Source organism: Leiobunum rupestre, chromosome 1 (assembly GCF_980474605.1).
Source record: "Leiobunum rupestre chromosome 1, qqLeiRupe1.1.hap1, whole genome shotgun sequence".
Taxonomy (NCBI): Eukaryota; Metazoa; Arthropoda; class Arachnida; order Opiliones; family Sclerosomatidae; genus Leiobunum; species Leiobunum rupestre.
The window spans coordinates 81,601,350-81,617,296 of record NC_143384.1 but is presented as its reverse complement, the minus strand read 5'-3'; the positions used below and the strand labels follow the sequence as shown (position 1 = coordinate 81,617,296).

General features: G+C 39.9%; 1 protein-coding gene across 2 annotated transcripts; it reads right to left on the bottom strand.

Moving 5' to 3' along the window:
• Window positions 1–9,368: 9,368 nt before the first annotated feature.
• Window positions 9,369–15,132, bottom strand: LOC149967497 (uncharacterized). 2 transcript variants are annotated; one of them, XM_090172657.1, is made up of 3 exons: window positions 15,031–15,132; window positions 9,824–10,139; window positions 9,369–9,748 (listed from the first exon to the last, which is right to left on the bottom strand). In XM_090172657.1, exons 1-3 carry the CDS (start codon window positions 15,105–15,107, stop codon window positions 9,497–9,499), a joined length of 645 nt encoding a protein of 214 aa, XP_090028783.1. In that variant the 5' UTR covers window positions 15,108–15,132; the 3' UTR covers window positions 9,369–9,496. The 2 variants fall into 2 exon arrangements, with proteins under 2 accessions (XP_090028783.1, XP_090028775.1); XM_090172649.1 differs by having other exon boundaries at window positions 9,369–10,139.
• Window positions 15,133–15,947: the final 815 nt, after the last annotated feature.

The window sequence follows — 15,947 nt, the reverse complement described above, 5'->3', positions numbered from 1 at the left end:
GAAGTAAATAGGGGAAGTGGCCCTTTAGTTGCGTTTGGAGAGGAGTCATTTTCTCGGCGCTTTTTCTAAAACAAGAAAGTTAGTCCCATAAATATTAAAACTTGGAGCCATTGTTAATTATAAATTATTTTTTAAAAAAAAACTGCTACTTCAAGGCCCTAAAGTAGCAGCTTTTTTTAAATAATAAAGTTAGTCCCACTTTCGCTTTACCTAGAACTAGTGAAAACCTAGGTTACGATAGAGCCTTCTAGCGGCCACTGCGAGAAGTTTGCTTAGCTACTGGATTTCCGTCTGCTAAGGTCGTCTACTCCCAGTCTAGCAGAGGCTTAGTGTGTTAGATGACGTAAATCCAGTAGCTACGCGAGCTTCTCGCATTGGCCACTAGAGGCTCTATGGTAATCTAAATGGCTAATTCACCATAGAAAGAAAAGGGAGTTTAAGTTTAATATTACTGCCAAAAACGTATGATTTAGAAATAATGATGGTACGAAAACGATCAGAAAATATTAAATACAGAAACCATTAAGTTTCGGTTGTGGTTAAACTAATCGCTTAAATAATGATTTATTTCCAGAAGCTGTTAGGCTCTCAACCAATCTTCAGCTGGTAAAAGAAGCTGAAGTAGAAACTGTAATGAAGTCGTGGTTTAAAATTTTAAATACGCGAAAGATCGTGATGGTGGTCGCATTGGAAGGTACCTAAATTCGCATCTTAAAACTCATGGAATCCCAGACAATGAAGAAAACTAAACTTAATAATTCAATGTTAATGTCTACATAGCATAGATCTACAAGTGTAAAGGAACACGTGCGATGTTTGATAATTATGTTTTTCTCAATTGTAGTGCTAGCAGCGCTGCCTTTTGGTTACTTCTATATTGCACACATAGGCATATATAAAATTTTAAGTACCTGAACTCATTGTGTAAGTCGTGTGTTAGTGACTTTCATTTGATTCATGTCAATTACGTATAGTTTCAAACTTGTATGATAATTAACATTCGTTTATATTTGTTCTTAACTAAAATTATTTTGTACCTTAAAAACAAGACGGGGATTCATAATTAAAATATTTGGTATAACTAAATTGTTTGTGAACCATAAAATGTAACGAATTTAAACGGCATTGATTTGTTTTCCGTTCTTTTTCAATTAAATAATAGCGATGAATACAAAATGTACAGATATAGCGTATTTGGTTATTGGCGGAAAAATTTCACTAAAAACGATTAGTCAGTATTCTGTATCTTAATTAATTGTTAGAAACACTCGTTTAATGTGATGATTGAGTTCCTATATAGTTTTGTGCAAAAACAAATAAAGCTATTTTTGTGAACACTTTTTGAAAATAATATTAAAGTGAATTAAACATTTCTTTAAAACATACACACCTACTAATATTTCAGGAGGAAATGTAGCGTTGGTTCGACTTTTAATACCGTTGGACCGACATTTAAATCTATATATGTTATTGGTCTGACAGTTTGGGTTTGTTACGTACCAACGTGGGCATTCGTCGGGCCGACTCATTTTATATTTATGTGTTGGGTGGCTGACAGTTGGGGTTCGAGACGTACCGACGTTGGCTGATGTCGGGCCGACACATTTATATCTATAAATTTTATTGGGCTGATAGGTGGGGTTCGTGACGTACCGACGTTGGCAGTTGTCGGGCCGACATTTATATGTATATATGTTAATTCGCTGATAGATGGAATTCGTAACGTACCAACGTTGCCTGTTGTCGGGCCGACATTTATATCTATATATGTTATTTCGCTGATAGATGGGATTCGTTACGTACCAACGTTGGCTGTTGTCGGGCCGACATTTATATCTATATATGTTGTTTCGCTGATAGGTGGGAATCATTACGTACTGACGTTGGCTGTTGTCGGGCCGACCATTATATGAAAGTAAACCGTAACGTTGGCCCAATATCCAATGCAACCGTCGCCGGAACGTCGGTCCACGACACAGTAAGTTAAGTCGGATCAACGTATTTCTGATGAGTCGGGCTCAGATGACATTCGACCCCAGCGGGCCGGCTTTTTGCCCACTAGTCAGGCCCCTGTGATGCCATCGACGTAGGACCAACGTTTTTGTGCTGCTGGGGAAACTGCAAGTACTCAGAAAGCTATATTTTCATGCACTTTAGCCTCTGCTGGCTGGAAGGTATATGATGACCTGATTGTACCGATAGCACAAGACCAAGCTGAGCCTACTCTCGCCGCAATTTACGCAGCATTTGACGTCTATTATGCGTCTTACCATAATCCTGATTCTCCCCGTTATATTTTCTTTAGCACTTTGCAGAAAATACGAATTTGGACCAATACTTGCGCGATATCAGATACTTGCGGGCATTTACAAAGCTGACCTCCGAAAAAACCTTTTTACCCGACAAAATCAGATCTGGCTGCTATTTCTCACCAGAAGTACCCACGGCTTATAAACTTCAGTTCTCCATCCCGATCTCCACATCGACCTACACTGTTGGGGTATCAAAATTCCTTGCGCGGTCCACGCCAACCCTATTCTCCCCAGCGATACACGGTTCCTCGCCGCTCGTTGAGTGCACAACGCTTCTCTCACCCACTTTCTACTCAGCCTTCATGCTCTAATTGCGGTATTTACAACCATCGCCAAGACCGATGTCCTGCGACAGGGTCTACTTGTCATAATTGTCATCGCAGGGGCCATTGGTCCAGCTACTGCCGTACTATTACTACAAGCTCTTGCTACTGTCAACACAGGAATACTTTTCCGATCAAGACCGCTATCCGACGTCATATCTTTCTGCGTCTTCGGAACTACAGCCACTGGAGGTTGTTCGTCAGAATTTTTTCTTCGACTCACCAACTACTCTTCACACACTTTTATCTTCACACTTTGACTGTGGTTTGCGACTCCACCACTACCACCGCTATGGACAAACCAGATGAGTGGTATGAATTTATATCTTTTAATAATACTTCTATCTCCTTCAAGCTGGATACCGGTTCCCAAGTGAACATTCTACCCCAGCACATCTTCGATCAGTTACCAGTACGACCTCACATCGTGCAGCCGCGGCCCCGAATCGTCACTTACACCGAACATATTCTCCCGGGTATGGGTATGGTTACGTTAAGTTTCCTTTCTACTTCACGCCCGCCTGCACAACATCGATTCTTGGTTCGTCCGGCACTTGAACCCTCGACATATCATCAACCCTTTTCCTAATACTTTCGATCAGATTGGTAAATTGTCAATACGGTACCACATCAAAATAAAACCGCATGATATTCCCTCTATATCGGTTGCCCATAAGTTCCCGCATGCCTTACATGTATGTACTACTTCCGAGGTATTTCAACAAGTCATGTCATTACTTTTCCCATTGAAAAAATTTAAGAATACCTACATCGCAACTGATTATTTCCTACTTGCCGCAAAGAATATCGCAGAGCCCAATGACTTATTAACTCATGTTTTACAGTCTGCTCTTGAAAATGGCCTCACTTTCAGCTCGAAGAAGATGCAACTCAACGTTCAGCGGATAATATATCTCTGTCATATTATTAACCATGAAAAGATTTCAGTTGATCCAGAGCGAATAAAAACCTTCGTTGACTTACCTCCACCCGCTGATGCCCAAGACTTAATGCGCTTCCTCGGTATGGTGAACTATATAATCCGCTTTCTTCCATCATACTCTGAAAAAGCCGTTCCGCTTTGAACCCTCCTTAAGAAACATGCTATCTTTCAATGGGACTCGAATATGTAGACTGTCTACGATTCACTGAAATCTCTGATATCAACCGCGCCAGTCCGGGCGATATTTCATCCTCACAACCCATGTCGCATTACCGTTGATGCAAGTTCAACTAGCATTAAAGCAGCTCTCTTACAAGATGATAAACCTATAGAGTATGCATCCACGAGCCCAACCCAGACACAACTAAGGTATTCTCAGATCGATAAAGAACTAGGGGGTGCTTTTTACATGTGAACGCTTTACAAAATATATAGCTGGAACCAGGAAACTATATAGGTATACACTTGATATGTCTAAAGAAGATTTTTACGGCCGTGATGAAGCTCGTAGAAACGGGCGTGTCTTAAAGCGGGAAAACTCACGAGAAAAGCTCTCGCGCGTCGCTACCCTAATTCGACGAAATCTCGTCATGAAACCTAGTCATGGTTATTATATTATTAGCTTATCTGATTATCTCTTTTATAACCACCATACAAATACCTGGAATTAAGTATCACTACACTTCTTTCGCGAAGAACATTATAATTACTTCAAAATATTAAGTACGATAACAAATTGAGGTTTTTAAATCCATTGTTTTATAAGCCTTTTTTTGCGCGGGAAGATCGCCTATTTGTTACCATGACGACGCATTCTTTTCACGTTAACCTTCGAGCCAATGAATTCGAAATGTCGTGTTACGTCTTACACTTTACGTAATTAAGCCCTGCCTTTTTCTCGACGCCCTTTCGTATCACCGTCCCAATGGAACCTTAGACATTCCAAGTGCACCTCTATAGTTTCCTGCTGGAACTCATGTCATTATAGAGACAAATCATAAACTACTTACATCAATTGTTCAAAAACCTATGCACCTCCTTTCTCCCAAGTTGCAGAGTATGGTCTTGAGGCTCAAGCGCTATCATTTCAAGCTCCTGAATGACCCTGGAAGAACTCTCAAAATTGCTGATACTCTCTATCGACTCGAGCAGCCCTTTCACAGTCACACACGGGTTTAAATACTACCGAGATGGAAGGGCAACACTATTCCCTGACGGCACTCCCAGATGATAAACAACGAACTTTCCCGTCAAGATCCTGTACTTCAGGCAGTACTCACATAAAAAACTAATATCGGCTATCATTCCTTCTGGCCCTTTGCAGTGGAAGAAAAAGTCACTCTAGTGCGTCGGTTTCGGGCAGCCCACGGTGTCGCCTTTTGTTGGGCCATGGTGAGGGCAGTTGTTTGCTGTATGTGAGCCAGTTACGATGGCTGTCTCAATGGCCGAACGTTGTTTAGCAACGTGCACTTTTGTCCCGGTCTGTTTAGTCTCGTGGGCCGCTGTAGTGCTAATGCGGAACGGCGGGGTACAAATACATAGGTTTATGTCATTCCATATTGGGCTTACCAGGATGAGATGTACGAAGCAGAATGCTTCATCGACAGAGGAGATAATCTCGTAGTACGAACCACGTTGAGAGCTGACGTCATAAAGCAGTTACACTCTATCCACCAAGGGGAAAACGCGTGTCTATCGAAATCTGCAGGGCCAGGGATCCGGGAAATCCGCAGCTACCTATTCACCCACATCAGGTTCTAGAGTTGCCTTGAGAGACTGTTGGTGCTGACTTGTTCCAGGATCAAAACCAGAAGCTTGTGATCCTGGTTGACAACTTTTCGAAGTTTATTCAGGCTAAGGAGCTGTTTAACACGAATACTGATGCTATCATCAAGTTCTTAGAGCCTCATTTTCCACGTCACGGAGCCCCGCAGCGACTTGTCTCAGATAATGGTCCTCCTTTCATCTCCACTCGATTCAAAGAGTACCACCAAGGCCGGAGTGTTACACACATTACCAGCAGTTCACTCTATCCCAGGTCGAATGGAATGGCAGAACGATCAATACAGACACTGAAGAACCTACTGGTAAAAGCCCATCAAGAAGGAAAAAGCATCGACTGCATTCTAATGGAGTACCGAAACCCCCCGATTGGTCACCTCCCAACTCCTGCACAGATGCTAATGGGGCGACATCTTCGCCCCTAAAACACCACTTCACGAGTGACACTGCTGCCTCAGTTCCCGATTGCTCTTATCCAAGACGCATAACATAAGCGCCGAACGACTATGATACAGGCGCAAACCAAATCTTAACATCCAGTAGCCTTTTCCCTTTCACCAGGTGATGCCATATACTATCAGGACGATCATCGCTTCTGGCTACCAGCCATTATAACTTCATGAGCCCTCGAACCTCATTTCTATCATATTCAGACACAGGATGGAAAGAGCTTCAGGAGAACACGGGTCCATTTTCGTCCACAAGCTCAAACACTAAGGCATCACAACAATCACCAGGTGAAAATGCAAGAAATTCAGTTTGCATAAACTAGACATCTTTGTAGACTTCTTACAACCTCCTTTTTTAAAATTTTGTAGCACATTTGGAAATGGTTTTTTTTTCCTCAAAATTAATTACCAATAAAAAAAATTACTTTAAAAAACGTAAATTTTTAGCAGTCATACAAACATTACAATTTAGGAAGGTTTCTTTGTAAATTAGTTGTGAAAAGGCTTTGTCCCCCTCCTACCAACTTGTACTTTTTCAACAAAATGACCTATTCAGACCAAACCAAAATCATTGAAGGTTTTCGAGTATGCTCTACAACTTGTTGATTGACATTTTTCGTCTAACACCTAGCGTTAAAAAATAAAAATTCAAAAACCGCGCGTAACAGTACCATAATACATTGTGAGGTATAACAGCCCTATTTACCTGATTTTAATTTTAAGATCCCAATATTTCTAGCTACGAATTTTGGTCGTATCGTAATTATACCAGTGTGCCATATGGTACGCATTTTTGCTATAACTTTAACAGATCACACCGTATTTTTAATAATTCTGAAAGGAACACACTCACATTTTATTCAGAGTTCAGCCCAGAAAGGTAATTAGTCGCCTTTGTTTAAAATAAATCTTAATTAAGTTTTTCGCCTTGAAGGCCTATCGGCCGAAGTACCGCATATTTTTCCCCAATAAAGCTTAGTTTTCTCCCCCACTTCTTGGTCTCTTTACTTGTTCGCGTTTTTACTCCTCACTCGTGTTTTTGCTCTAAAATAAATCTTGACGTCGACAACGGCAATTTTTGGTCGTTTGATTTTTAGTCGCTAAGATGCGAGGGCTTCGTTGTTATGACGTTGGTCAAAGGCCGCCGCTCAAATATGCTTTTGATTGTCAACGTTTGAAACATATTCTTGGCTTGTTTCATAACCAAGGATTAGTCTGATATCTTTTCGTTAGAACGGAAATAGGTAAAAATATAAACATCAAATATGAATATAAACTGATTTGGGAGTAGTAAAGGTATTATTTCTAAGAATTACAACTAATTGCAGAAACGTTTTCAGACCGAGTCGCGACAAACGCCCGATTGGCTTACGTGATTACGTAAGCCAAAAACGATTGAACTGATTTGTTGAACTTTCGATATCTGATCTTAAAGCAACTGTCAGCTCTATCATTGCCACCGGCATTATGATCAGGGTTGGACAATTAAGGATATTTTTTTAGTAGTCAGTCTGATTAGTACGTGATCCTCCTATCTTAATTTATTTTAGTAGTTTTTGACTAGTGGGGGTAATAATGGGGGTATAAAACAAAGAGGACAGCCAACATTTTGCATTACCCGTCATAATTAAAATAGGAGTTTATTATCCCTTGAGTTACATGATGTGATTTTTTTTAATAAATTGGGATTGATGAATGATGAATTTATGAAAGGTAAATTTTTCACTAGTCAAACTGACTAGTGAGCTCCCAGATTTGGTTTAATTTTAGTAGTCAGAGCATTTACTTTAGTAGTCAAATGCCCTGACTAGTGCCTTATGTCCAACCCTGATTATGATAAGGCTGGTGTTATTAGAGATGGCAATTAATCTATCGTATTCTTCGAAAAATCGACTTCAATGGTGGGCGTGGTGCCATCTATTAATGGCAAAGGACGCTAAAATTTAAAATAGCGAAACAAGAACGTCGTAGTCAATCAACGCGAGGGATACAAACGAATTCGCATATTACATTCAGGGAAACAAACCATTAGAAACCGCCATCGAGTATAAAATTTTAATTTCGTATTTCTACACTAGATGACACCAGCGTAGATAATTTGGCGCAAAATTAAAAAAAAATATACATTTTATTATTTAAGTGCTATTTCCAGCTGAAAGTTTATATAAAATATTTTAGAAAATATAGTTATACAAAATTTAAGCTTTTAAGTACCCACAATTTAAATTAGACTTTCGCGGGTTTTATCTTTTTTTTTGTTATTTCTGATTGTAAACTGATAGCGCCATCTAGTAACAAGTAGATTATTAAAAATGTACACACAATGGCGGTACCCCTGTAAAAGGGTCTTCTCCCTTCTTATATGCGTATTTGTGTCTAGTTTACCTCGAGCCGACACTAAATGCTTTAAAAACTCGGCATGAGCGTTTTAAGTTGGAATTTTAAGGTCTCTGCAAATAGAATCGTTCTGGGTGTGAACGTCGAAGAAAAACAGATACAACAAGTGAGTCACGTGGACCGCAAATAATAGTTTCACACGAGCCAAGCTTTACGAACACAATGAATAGTAGTATAAACTGATGGAAGTATGTAGGATAATTCCGTTTCCACACCACCTCCCACGGAGTTGAGGTTTTAGTCACACATAATTTTTACCCCATGAAAGGCCTGAACTTCTATCACTTGATCTGTGATGCCGCTTTCGCTTCGTTTTCCATTCAACTTTCCCCTCATTTTAACCATTCATTGATAGAATTACCCCCTGGGCCCCTGCGCTGCCGCTATTTCCTGGAAACGGTCGAAACCATGAAAACAAGCCCAGAAATCCGCCTCCCGCCCAAGACATTTTTTCCCGCGTAGTGCTTTAAAAAGGAGCCCCAATTGGACGAGAAAATAGCCCAACTGGCAACTCTGGTTGTACACAACGTTTTTATCCATCTAAGAACGGTCGAGGGCCCATCGAATACCCCGAACTTAGTGACCCCCATCGGTGACCCCCCATGGATACCGTCTCACCTCTTTTTCTGAAAATACTAAAAATGGTCAGATAAGCCCGGGTTGATTCCACTTATATAATGCCGCCGCCCTCGCCATCTGGTGGTGCCAGTTCTAACTTGAACGGTTAAATGTGTTTTAAAAATAATTACAAAGTCCTTTGAATCATCCGTTTAGTTACCCGTTATTTTGAAAGATTCAAAAAATGTATTTAATTTGTCTAAAACATAGATGGCAGCAGAAAATTTTTCAACCTCGCTACGGCGGCGGCGGAGTCGCAGCCTCTTATAAATTTCGTTTTTCACACCTACGTGCCAAACGAAATTAAAAACATCTCATGGGCATTCGACTAGAGCATTTTTCGAATGTATTTCGTCGTGTAGGTTGTATGGACCAGAAAAACAATTACTAATAAATAGAATGGTGATCTAAAAATAAACATTTTCCGGTAGTGGCGTGTTCGAGCTAGAGATCCTCCAAGTAGCCCTACAGGACCTCTAAATCGCTCACGCCACAGTTTTTTCTTAAAAGATTTCTTAAAATTAAAAAACTGTTTATACTGCAGCTTTTAATGGTCATTTTTATTTCGTAAATCAGAACAGAAATGAATGAATAAAAGAAATCGCTCCCATTTTTTATAGCCGATGTTCATAACAAACCCGCTATAATTTCTATGGTTTACATCATAGGTTTTTACAAAGTTTGGCTATTAATAATATTATTAGCCGAAGCTGATTGTGAATTCAAATCGGGAATTTTACAAAAAACTCGGATTTCCTCTCGATCATCCGTAGAATTTTCTCTTCGACAACCGCATTCCTCTTCAAGTTGACGGGATCTTCTTGGATGGAGAATAGCACTCAAGTAAAAGTCACTTTTCCTGGCATTTGGCACAATTGCGTAGGTCGTGTTGCAATTCCTATGTCTGGGAATTTGTGTTTCTTCCTTTAAGTACAGCAGCGTTTTATTGTGAATGTAAACGTTTTGGCCGCCAAATAAACAAGTGGTCCAATTGTTTACCCAATTTGAAGAACAGTTGATGATTAAAGACAATCGAAAGTTTAAAAAGAAACGACCATCTTCGAGTTTGGCTCGTCTGCCTCTTGGAATCATCGTGTTCTCCATACGATTTTCGTAATCCTTATGGTCCTCTAGAAGTTGTGGAGGATAGTCGTTTCTACTTTTATCGTTAAGTTGTGGAGGATACTCGTTTCTACTTTTATCATTAAGTTGTGGAGGATAGTCGTTTCTACTTTTATCATTCAAGAAATTGGCCATTTTGTTCATGACGAAACGATACTTCTCATTATCTAATTGCTCACGAACACCACTTGACCTGAAATTAAGTAAGAAGGCGATTTACATCAAGAATATCGTTTCTATCGGTATACACAGTAACGCTTAAAGGGAATATAACCTCAGATATTGGGTGTGAAACACCAACATTTGCAGCTCTGGCCGCTCTTGCCTTTGGCTTTAAAAATGTTTGGCGCCACTGTATAGGGAAATTTGAAGGGCTCTTCCATAAAGATTGCTTTGCACGTTTTATTCCCTTTAAAGAACACTTTCAATCCATAACACCATTAGGAATGATTAGAAATAATTTACTGATAATGACCCCATTTGCCACCGCGCTTTGATTTGCTATTAAAATCGTCCGGAATTCACCTTTTCAGAGTCACGTAGCGGCCAACGTGATAAGCTTATTTTCTCTGGTTGAGCAGACGATTCCGTATTATAAAACATGAAGCGTCTGCTTAACATAAGTATATGTATTTGTACCCCGCTGCTCCGCCTTAAGCACTACAGCGGCCACCTAAACAACCAGCCCCGGACAAAAGTGCGCTTTGCGAAACAACGTTCGGCCAGTGAGACAGCCATTTTGACCGCCTCACATATAGCAAACAAACGCCCTCATCACGGCCCAACAAAAGGCGACACCATGGGCTGCCCGAGACCCACCCTCGCACAGCTGAGGACTAGAGTGGCTTCCTCTTCCACTGCAAACTACCCTCCTTAGTAGGTCACAGAATGACGAGTGTGGAACACCCATGAGGTTCCAGTGACCCAGCGCCCCGATCACATGACCTTGAGAGCCGGGTATGGAGCCCCCCACAGGCTCCAGTGACCCCATCACACCACTAGATAGGGACAGTGGGAATGATAGGGACAGTGGGAAAGATAGGGACAGTGGGAAAGATAGGGACAGTGGGAAAGATAGGGACAGTGGGAAAGCGTCTGCTTAACAGACGAAAATTCTGTACGTTCTGACATGGACACTGTATCTCTAACCGGACGGGAAAAGCTGTAGCTTCCACCATACAAAATCACCTGCCGCCACCACCGTCTCTCTGTAAAGGGGGGGGGGGAGGTTCAAGAATTTTGAAAGTTTCGGGCTGTCAAGGCCATATAATTAGTCACGTGGTCGACAAAACGTTCCGTTTTAAATGGGGGTTTACATTCTTTAGAATGACCTTGAAGGCCCTGCGAATCGAGTACGGCCGACTATTTCAGCTAATACGAAGTAGGACGCAAACGGACAGAGAGGGGATACCTCTTTTAAGCTGATTTTTTCGTCCGGTTAAAGATACAGTGTCCATGGTTCTGAGCTTCAATTATCTTTCCTCCATGATGGTCATGTTGAAATCGACATCACGATACCAAGCGGCGTCAAAATAAGGTAAATACGTGATTGTGTTATCTAGCCTCGGGAACACGGTCAAATTCCTCACTAGTTTTAACTTTTGAAAGGGACTTTCAAGGAGGCTATGAGCTGTCAGAAGTCGATTAAAAAAAGTCACTGAAACGTCATCAGAGCGGTACTTGTAAATGCGACCGAATGACGTTTTTAATTGGACTTCAGCTCTCCCTTGAAAATCCCTTTAAATTACTCCATAAGGCAACAGTTAAAATTATGATAATGCATTATCTGATAAGTCCCTCTCGGAGTGAAGCAAAGCTACTGAGCGATACAAAGAGTTTTAATGGAAATGTATTTATTTATACTTCGCGGATGACATACATGTAGGCAAGTAAACGAAAACAAACAGACCGTGAGGTGGATTGGGAGAAAGGTATTCTTTCTTATGAAGTATAAATTATTTCATAGTGTGCCAATCTTAATTTTCTAATGTAAATTTGAGAGATCTAATAGCTTGATACAGGAATACATACCTCTACTTGGAATACTTATCCTGGCGTATCGCGTATGGTAAGATCAATGTAACGGCTTTGGCCCCGCCTACGAGATAAACAAATCCCCTCTGCGCGCGCTCCCCTCTCACGTTGTTGTTTGTTAAGTTAACATAGTGACGTCAAAAAAAAACCGTCAGGCACATCGAGACGTAAATCTGCCGCGATAAGCATTCCAAGTATAGGTATGGATTCCTGCTTGATACCGAAGGGTTAGGTTTTTCTAATGTTATTTTTGCAGGAACTTATAATATAGTGTGCACAATTTCAAAGCTATAACATAAAAAGTTCATTAATTTATGCTATCACCATAAGCAGAAATACATGAACCGAAATTATCAGCGACCTATCCCGCTTATACTAAAGGCGTTTTCCCCGTCTCCCCCTCTCTTTACTCGGTTGTAGTCCCCCCCTCCGCGGAATGCAATCATCTACGGGTCCGTGGTACAGATTTGAATACTCACCCTGGTGGCCGCCGTGAGAAACTTTAAAAAAACACGGACTAAAAAAATACTTAAAAAGTACCTTTTTCAGTCAGTGTAAAGAATTACAGCTACCATTATATCAGATATCAATTTAGTTAAAAAAAACCTGCTTTCTTGACGCAACAAACGGGCGGTTAAGGTTTTTTAAATATCCTATCAATTTATCACGTATTCTTAAGTTTTCTTCCATTATTTAAAAAGTTAAACTACTTTCCGACTGCATACTAAATGATACTACAACTTCACAATCTATGAACTAGTAAGCCTAGGTTCGCAGACTATAATACGTTCGATAATTTGACCTTCGTTCAACTGGAACTATTTCATTTTTCACTCACTAGATGGCATAATACTCTACCCGGCATGCACTCAAAAATATACCTTGGCCGCGGGTGGGTTGAAATATTTGAATGCTTCCTTGTCACCCTCCCCTAGCGCTGTGGGAAAACGCCTCAGAATAAAAAAGCAGTCGCTGATAATTTCGGTTCATGTATTTCTGCCATAAGTGTATAATATTATTCCATAAATGTGACACTTCATATTCTTCACACGCAAAGGTTTTACTGACGTCGTGAGAGCTATTCACAAGGCAGACTGCATTACGGGCTTCGTCGCCTTTTTGCGTCCGCTTGCTAACGTGTCACACGTAGCCTTTGACAGCGCCGCCATGGATGAAGGATATGACTGGAAGGCGATACAGTCGTATCGCCTTCCAGTCATATCCTTCATCCATGGCGCAGCGCTAAGAGATTTTCTTCTTGTGATAGCGTCACTCCGTTACTAACTCTCAGTAAAATATTCCCCAAAGTGACAAATTAATAGAAAAATATTATAGACTATCACCAATTACATTTGTGACCCTACCGAAACTAAACATTTAAAGTTTATTTCTATCTACAATCTGACAAAACCGAGGGGCTAACCAGTAAGAATTTGCCTGTACACCGATTACGTAATCATTAAGGAGTACACATGATTACGATGAGTACAGAATTATTACGATAAGTACACACAATTACGATGAGTACAGAATGATTACAATGAGTACACAGGCAACCCAAAACTTTAAAATTGTTACATATTAGTTATTGAGTACGGGGAATTCCAATGAATACGTGTGATTACAGATAAGTAGGAAGATTACAAATGATTACGTGTGATTACAGATGAGTACGAAGATTACAAATGATTACGTGTGATTACAGATGAGTACGAAGATTACAAATGATTACGTGTGATTACAGATGAGTACGAAGATTACAAATGATTACGTGTGATTACAGATGAGTACGAAGATTACAAATGATTACGGGATTATGAATGAGTATAAAAGTTTACAGAAGATTACGTAATCATTACAGTTAGGGTGTACACCGATTACGGGAAGTGGTTAGCCCCTCGGACAAAACATCGAACTATTGCCCAAAGAGTTTAATTAGTACCAACTCTCCCATAAATTGCTTACAGCAGATGTGGATAATGGGGGGAAATATGAAACGCCCGTAGAGTCAATGGTAAAAATCAAGTACAGGAAAGTTTCTCCATAAAGAACATATTTCACTCGAGAGCTATGGTCTTTGTGATGGACTAGCAGCGGTTAGTGACTTCAGCCGCGAAAAAAGTGGCGCCTGACCTTCAGCCGATCGGTTTGAAAAAATGGAATTAAGCCTTTTTCTTCCCAGTTTGGCCCAGAACTTAAATCAAAACTAGTACAAACAACTGTTAAATATAATCATAAGCCTATCAACCCTAAGTTTGAATAAAAAGGCAGTGTTGGTTCAAGCTAACGATTGTCGAAAGTACAGCGCTAAATTCACCCGGTGGTGGAAAAGAGAAACGTAACGCGTCTCGCAATGCATGATGCCAGCTGCTTTAGTAAGAGAGAGGTGCGTAGAGAGAGAAAGGGGGAAGGAAGAAGCTTCAATTTATCTCTACCAGGTGCCGATACTATCGCCTGATTTATTCTTTTTCGCCCGTCCAGTGGTGGTACAAAGGGCGCTATGCGCGTTTCAAACTTAGGGTTGATAGGCTTATGATATAATGTATTGCTGAAACTGGATCATAATTGTGTCTGTCCCGAAATTATAGAAGAACTTCCCTCTATAACTTGAATCACCTTGTTTAAATCCATAATATCTACTTTTCATTCTATTCACAAGGATTTTTGTACAAGTTGAAACACGAACCTGGATTCTACGAAACTAATTTCGGAGATGTTTATTTAATTTGAAGACAAAATAAATAAATATTTAACACGATTTTAAAACCGGCACGCATTTCTAACCAAGTTCCAACGAACACGCGGACGAAATTTTGACTACGGTGTCCGCTAGGTGTCTCTAGTATCTTATGTCCGAATTCCCTACATTGCCTGGCCTATGAATCCCATATTTCCCCTTCAGTATTTCCATCCTCCTAGGTAAATCAAAAGGAAAATAAATATGTATGTATGTATACCGTGGCTTATGATAGAGTTAAATATTCATGGGTTAAATATATTACAGGTTCTATATTATCTTTGGTTGGAGTAGCTTTAAAAAATGTACTCACTCTTCAGTCTCAAGACTTCCCAGGATGATTTGCGCTGAAAAGCACAACCAAAGCAGTGCAGTATAACAGAAATTCATTTTGGACGCCAAACGAACGACTTCTCCAAAATGTATCTTCTAAGTTTTAATAAAACAATTTCGTCTTTTATATAACCACAGTCAAAATTATTATCTGCAATTACAGATGAATATTTTTATCGTTGAATCCAATTAAGATTTTGTTTGAATTAGCAAATTAAATATATTCTTTACCGGAATATAGGGTTATCTACGTTGGTTTCGTGTACTCTAAACAGCGCATTAATTACGCATTGCTGCATATAATATCCGATACTGTACTATAATTAACTTTGAAATCATTGTTATCTTGACAAAAGATATGTCAATCAGTAAACATCGCTACTATTATGGTCAAATTATAAGTAAACCAAGACCAAATTAGAATGATTTCTAGATTAAAAAATAAACGAGAAACACGAAAACCAAAAAGCTTACCACGATTATTTTATAATTTAGCCGGAAAAGTCATTTTAAGGGAAAGAAATTGACATTTTAGTGCGACAAAGAATTATGTTGAGACGAACCGTGGGCATCGTGGTCTTTGCCGTGTGCTGCAATCGCGTCGGAAGACAAGAAAATGCGCGTTTTCCGAAATTGATTGTATTGCATGCCTCAGATGCTAAGTTGATCCTTTAGGTGGATCTGATGGAAATATGGTGGAAATTTAATGTATTTTTAAAACTAATAATAATATACAAGTAAATAAATATAACGTTGGAAAAAGCGTGTTTATTAGGGGACTTTAGCAGCACCTCCCCCATTGGAAATTTAAGTCAGAATGGTCCTCTATAACACAATTTCTCTCGCACGACCCTGAGCGTTAAGGTTGAGAGACATCCCATTTATGGGTCCAAAATG

Bases quoted from the DNA above. Each gene is read 5' to 3' on its own strand.
- LOC149967497 (XM_090172649.1), bottom strand. From the start codon at position 15,107: ATGAATTTCTGTTATACTGCACTGCTTTGGTTGTGCTTTTCAGCGCAA. The intron at 10,140-15,030 runs GTGAGTACATTT...ACTTAATTTCAG, and splicing joins GGAAGTCTTGAGACTGAAGA to GTCAAGTGGTGTTCGTGAGC.